The 6,687-nt window shown below is 34.1% G+C and overlaps 1 protein-coding gene across 1 annotated transcript; it reads right to left on the bottom strand.

Moving 5' to 3' along the window:
* Positions 1–706: 706 nt before the first annotated feature.
* LOC115973017 (putative disease resistance protein RGA4) lies at positions 707–6,687 on the bottom strand. Its single transcript, XM_031093255.1, has 6 exons — positions 6,684–6,687; positions 2,099–4,416; positions 1,854–2,015; positions 1,655–1,747; positions 1,025–1,417; positions 707–763 (listed from the first exon to the last, which is right to left on the bottom strand). Exons 1-6 carry the CDS (start codon positions 6,685–6,687, stop codon positions 707–709), a joined length of 3,027 nt encoding a protein of 1,008 aa, XP_030949115.1.

A 6,687-nucleotide genomic window follows, 5' to 3' on the forward strand; every position in this document is an offset into this window, starting at 1 on the left:
TCATATGAGACTTTGTAAATTAATTGGGAAATTATAGATACCATCCCAGTGGTATACTCTTAAAACAAGAATCTACAGTGTGCTTTGTTTTGTGACACCTACCACCCCCCTGTAGTTTGCTCTATAGACATTTCCGGTTATCTTCAACAGAATTTGATGATGTGGCAAATGAACTTACTAGAAAAGAATTGATAAAAAGAACATTCTACCCCAATTTACTTTGATGAGCAGTTAGTCAAGTAGGGGAAAAATAGAAGCTGTAGCGCGTTCACGTTGTCTTAACAGCATTAGTTTGTTAGTCCATTACTAAACAAAAGGTAGGCAAGTGTCACAAAATAAAACATGAGATAGTTGCTTGTTTTAAGGGTATTCCACAGGGGTGGCATCTGTAATTGCTTAAATTAGTTTTAGTAGATCTACAATGGAAACTTTTATAGCTCGACCACCACCCTCAAAGTATAAACCAAGTCTGCAGTGTTAGCCATATATGTCATTACATCACCACAGTTTTAGCCTTTTAGGTACAAAGATATAAATCATTAGAATAAAAAAAAACAAATCAAAGAATTTAAATTGTTCTTTTTTCTTGTCCTTAAAATTTGAAAAGATGTGTAAAATTAAAATTTTGATGACAAAAACAAAAAAGGAACAAAAGAAACAGAATTAAAAATAAAAAATAAAAAAGGTTATTACCTCCGAATTCTTGTCATATTGCACAATTGCAGTTTTTGAATAGGGTCTGAATTTTGAGCCCGTCTGTTCCCTGCATAAGGAGTCATATGACTTAGAAGTCCCCAAAATATCACAATCCTCAACAAGTATAAAGAAGAAGAGAAACAGTAAAGCATCCTTATTTTATTGTCTATGAAAAATTGGGATTAAAAGATAGATGTTCACCTAAAGAACTTGTTTCTCACGGCTTCGAATAATGCAGTTTCAAGTTTAGGACATGAGCAATCTTGGGCCAATCTTCACCTATTTTCCTCTGGCATCTTTGCAGTAAAATGGGACAATCAGTAATTACCAGTAATTCTAAAGAGGTGAGATCACGAATCCCTTGAGGCAATGATGTCAGATTACGGCATTTGTCAATTACAAGACCTCTTAGTGATGTGAGGTTGCCTATCGACTCAGGTAAAGCCATCAAATTAGGACAACTTTCAATACTCAGATATTCTAAAGAGGTGAGATTGCAAATTTCTTGAGACAGTGACGTCAAATTGGGCCATTGCCCAATTGTAAGCACACGTAGTAATGTGAGGTTATCTATGGACTCAGGTAAAGCCATCAAATTAGGACAACTTTCAATACTCAATTCTAAAGAGGTGAGATTGCAAATTTCTTGAGACAGTGACGTCAAATTGGGCCAGATTGGAGCATCCAGAAATTGAAAGATGATGCAGTGATGTGAGGTTGCCTATCCACTCCGGTATAGCCATTAAATCATTACAATTAAGAATTTCGAGTTTTTGAAGAGTGGTAACATGTTGAAGCCCATTTGGTAGAGACACTAACTTTGGAGTTCCCCAAAAACGTAGAGAATGGAGGCTCCGAAGGCCTTGCCATTGCATGCCATCATCTTCGTCATTTACCAGAGCCAGCTCATTGCAGTCCACTATGTTCATCTCTTGAAGAGAGGTGAGATGTTGAATACCTTTACAAGGAAGAGACCTAAGTCCATGGCACCGATAAATGAAAAGTCTCCGAAGAGAAACAAGGTTTTGCAGCCACTTCTCTGGAAGAGATTCTAAATCATTAACCCCTTTTAAATACAAAAAATCTAATTCAGAGAGAGGAAAGTAGCATGAGGAGGATGTTGATGGTCTCTGTTTATTCATTGTTTGCTGCAATACCTTCAAGCTAGCTTCCCACAATTTCAGCTCTTCTTTAAGATATGGAAACAAGGGCATGAAAGTAAGATTAGGGCAATCTTCAATCTCCAATTTAGAGAGACGAGGAAATGATGGCAGCAACAGATGGCCTGGCCCATCATTATCATCTTTCTTCCACCATCCCTTCAGATTAGGGCATTTCTTTGTTGTGAGAGAAAATAAAGATGGGAAGAATTTTCTTTTGAGGAACAAAACACGTTACTAACATTGTCTTCTGATATGTATTCAAGTGCTTCCATATTAATAAGCCAAATAGAGTTGAGACAAGGGAGCTGATGTAACGGTGGGAGGTGGTGGCATCTACAATTACTCCACAAGTTCAAATCGACAAGATTAGTGAGCAAAGAGACCCAACTTGGAATTGTAACACCCATATAAAACGATAATTTCAACACATTAAGATTTGGATGTGGCTGGAGACCTTCTAGGGACATTTCATCAAAACATTCAGTTTCTCCAACCAACTTTGGGTCCCACCATAATTCCAGTTGGTGAAGATGTTGTTTCTCCTTCATATTTGCAGCTTTACATTCCATCATGTCATCTTTTCCATGTCCTAGATACATAATCCTCAGGTTTCCTCCCAAATTGCTCAGCTTATTCAATTCACTAAGCCCACCACTAGCCCTGGCCTTGGCACCTCCGTCTCTCACAACAAAATGTGGTAGTATCTCAAGAGAAGTCAAATTTCCGAGTCCGTAAGGCATATGAGTCAGTGTAAAACAACCAGAAATATCTAGATGCCTAAGATTGACCAGATTTTTAGTGTCCCGGGGTAATTCTCTAAGTGCAATACAATTCTTGAGTTTCAGTGTTTGCAAATTCAGCAGCAAGACAATGGAATTAGGGAGAATTTTAATGTGATCATTTTCAGAAATATCAAGATATCTTAAATGCTTCAATCTCCCAATTGAACTCAGCATTTTTCGTGACCGTAGATAGCTCAAATCTAGTGTGCGTGAATACTTAAGATTTGAAACAAGCGCATTACAAGGAAAGTCACACCCTCTTCTATGTCCAAGAAACGTTCGTATCCTCTTTCCTTTAAACTTGATGATTGGAAACTGCATCGACGAATCCAAAAGATTAAATGATATATGATGAACATTTTCACCAATATTTTCCTCGGTTGAATGTAATACAGTACATTCTGTTCCAGCCACAGAGATTGCGAGATCATGCATGAGATCATGCATTTTGCACCATATATCGCCCCAGTAATCCTTTTTAACATCTTGGAAGAATGACCTCCAAAGTAATAACCTGAAGTACTCTCCACCAACATCCTTAACACGTTGCTTTGGATTCGATAACTTAATAAAACCTTGCGCTGCCCAAAGATCAATCAATGTCCCTACATGAATCATGTAATCTTTTGGAAACAATCTACAATAAGCAAAGCATTGTTTTAAGTATGATGGAAGATGATCATAACTCAACTTAAGTGTTGATAAAATATTATTTTCTTCTCCTTGAGTTATTTTTGAGAGTTCATAATTCTTGAAAGATCGCCACTCATTTTCAGAAGCTTTGGAGTGTAGCAAACTTGCTATTGCTCTTATGGCAAGAGGTACCCCAACACATTTTTCCAAAATCTCCTTTCCCAGGCTAATAAAGGCTTGGTTCTTTGGCAGTTGGCCTTCTCCAAATGCAACTTTTACAAACAAATTCCAAGCCTTTTCTACAGGTAGGCCTCTTAGAGCATACCATGAAGTTGCCCCTGTTATGCCCGCCACCATTATAGAACGAGTAGTTACAACTATCCTACTTCCCCTTGCACCTACCATTAATAAATTTTTCAAGAGAAGCCATTTAGTATTGTCCTCATTCCACATATCATCCAAGACAAGCAAGTACTTTTTTCCACTAAGTTTTTCTCGAAGCTGATTTTGCAGCACCTCAAAGCTTTCTTTAAGTCTCTCATCCGTCAGCTGTTCTAAAATTTCTTTAACAATTCGTTTTACATCAAAGATTTCAGAGATACAAACCCAAAGTTTTAACTCAAAATTTTTGTTGACACTTTGATCATTGTAAACCAGTTGAGCTAGTGTGGTTTTCCCTAATCCTCCAATACCAACGATTGGAATGATAGAAATATTCTCTACAACATTGTCATCAAAAAGAATTTCGATAATCACTTCCTTATCATTCTCTCTCCCAACAACTTCATCTTCAAGAACAAAAGAATAAGTTTCTCTGTCCCTACTCATGACTTGTGGCTCAATGAAGCTTTGAATAAAGTGGAAATCCTCCTTATCTTTTGCAATGGCATTTAGCCTCTCCCTAATTGCTTTTATCTGACGACCCATCTTAGGACTAAAAGCAATACGATTAGAACTGGAAGAGAAAATGCGTACCTTCTTCTTTCTCATCACCTTGTGCCGCAAAACTTGAGTTGAGAAATCATCCAGCAAGTCATGAGCATCATGAAGAACACCTTTGAGCTTTTTGAGCCAATCTTTGATCTGATGATTATGAGAACTCTGCTTTTCTGCATCAAGAATCACAGCTTGGATTGTGGAAACTGTGCTTGTTAGTTTTTAAATAAAGTAATGTTTAAGGATACAAAATAGTTTCATCCGCGGATGCTAATGCTCTTAAAGCACTTATATCAATCAATGAATATAATATAAGGGTCACTTTTGCATATCAAACTCAAAAGAAAGAATTAGACAAATTATATTACATATAATACTTTTATGATAACTTTTAAAATTATTTTATCTTAAACATTCCTGTGCATTGCATTGGTAGCTAAGAAAGGGTGAGAAAATGTTGATTTTTATTCTAAAACTTTAGACTGCTTTTTCAACCTTTTTCTCTTTTCTGTTTGATGGTGTCCTGTCAGTATTAATCATTTAAAAAGTGTGAGTGTGAACGCAGTTAAAATTATATAGTGTGAAACAACATTCCTAAATTCCAAAAAGCATAATTGTAGTTAGAACTTTAAAAAAAAATTTATTTTATGAGAAATTAAGAACATATTTGAAACATCAATTTAAATACATATTTTTAATTTTTAAACAATATTACAAGTATTTTTATTCATTTTTTTATCCATACATATTTTTAAAAAATTAAAAATTATTATTTAAACACATTTACCAAATGGACTCTAAAACTTTCATCATTTAAATAAATAGAGATATTTTTCTTTTTATCAGAAATGAATCAAGTTGTTGAGTGCAGCTTTAGCAAGCAATAGTGTAAGGTTTTGAAAGATAGCGTCAATCTCTATACCCAACTAAGGTGTAGACACAGTTTTAGCAGCATTTTTTTTTTTTTTTTTTTTTTTTTATGACACAGTTAGCAGCTTTAGCAAGCAATAGTGTAAGGTTTTGAAAGATAGCGTCAATCTCTATACCCAACTAAGGTGTAGACACAGTTAGCAGCATTTTTTTTTTTTTTTTTTGATTTTGACACAGTTAGCAGCTTTAGCAAGCAATAGTGTGAAACAACATTTCTAGATTTCAAAAGCACTAGAGACTAAAATAAAAAAAGTTAAAACTTTTTGGATTTAAATGAATTAACCAAACTTTTCTTTTTATCATAAATGAATTAAGCCATTGAGTCCAGCTCAAACTTGAGTTTATGAGCAACTGTTAAGCATGGCTCAAATGTAATAACATGTTCATAAATAAAATTAACATCATGCTTCATAGCTAGCCTCAATAATTATGACCAAAGAAAATGTTTCATTCAAAAACTTTGACTGCTTTCTCTCTTTTCCTTTGGTGGTGTCCTGTCAGTATTAATCATTCACAAAGTGTGAGTGTGAACGTCTTGATTCTTTGATCTTTTTCTAAGATCAGTCATTTATTTTAAGTTCTTGATTTTTTTCAATAAGCTCAGACATTTGTTTTAAGTTATATTTTTTAATCTACTTGATTGAAAGGACAAGGACAACACGTCAAGTTTGCTCTTACACTAGCACAATCTGCTCACATCCACAGCACTAATCCACTGCACAGTGACAGTGCATACTGCACAAAGCTTGATACTTGATAAAGTGACAGGACTTAGCACTGCACAGGCACACTGCAGTTGTTGAGTATATAATATTTTATAATCTAAACAAGTGGAAAATAATTTTAGGCCCCCACCAACACAGCTACAAACTCCCCAATCCACCCACACGGGCCACACCCAATGTCAACCCACTAAAATTAATATATATATATGTATTTTTTTTTTTTAAGAATTTTTACTTTATCAATTATTATTACTTATTATACTAATTAATAATTTGATATATATTATATTAACTCATTTATATTTTAATAATATTAATTTATTAAATCATGTAATAAATAAAAATAAAAATAAATTTTATTTCATGTTCAATTTAAATGAGAACTGAATCTACTTTATTTTCTATGGTTTAATTTTTGTGACTAAGTAATGAATAAAAAGAAATAATGCTGAAATTTTAGGTTTGATAATGAGAAAGAAAGGATAACTTGTGGTAGAATGGAATTCGAATGGGGAAAAATCTGCTAATAATGCGCTGCCTTGTCTACTAAACAATTTATTTATTTATTTATTTTAAATATGCATGGCATTTTCTTAATAAGTACAAAAAGAACTAAAAGCTCATCAAAAAAATAAATAAATAAAAGAACTAAAAGAAACATTGAAAATAAAAGGAAAGAGAAGCTCGGCCATTCTCTCTACCAAAAAGACGTAGAAAAAGATAGGTCTTTGAAGTAAAATATTGTTAAATATAATAAACTACTGAGGTTTTGTTACTGGTTTTTTTTGGAACAAGTTCTCCTCCATGCACACACTCACCCAT

The sequence above is a fragment of the Quercus lobata genome, unplaced genomic scaffold (assembly GCF_001633185.2).
Source record: "Quercus lobata isolate SW786 unplaced genomic scaffold, ValleyOak3.0 Primary Assembly Scq3eQI_49, whole genome shotgun sequence".
NCBI classification, from domain to species: domain Eukaryota; kingdom Viridiplantae; phylum Streptophyta; class Magnoliopsida; order Fagales; family Fagaceae; genus Quercus; species Quercus lobata.

Excerpts from the sequence above, each read along its gene's own strand:
- LOC115973017 (XM_031093255.1), bottom strand. Across the intron at positions 2,016-2,098 it reads AATACATATCAGAAGACAAT|GGATGGTGGAAGAAAGATGA; the intron begins GTTAGTAACGTG and ends CCTAATCTGAAG. Across the intron at positions 1,418-1,654 it reads TAGGTCTCTTCCTTGTAAAG|GCAACCTCACATCACTGCAT; the intron begins GTATTCAACATC and ends CGGAGTGGATAG.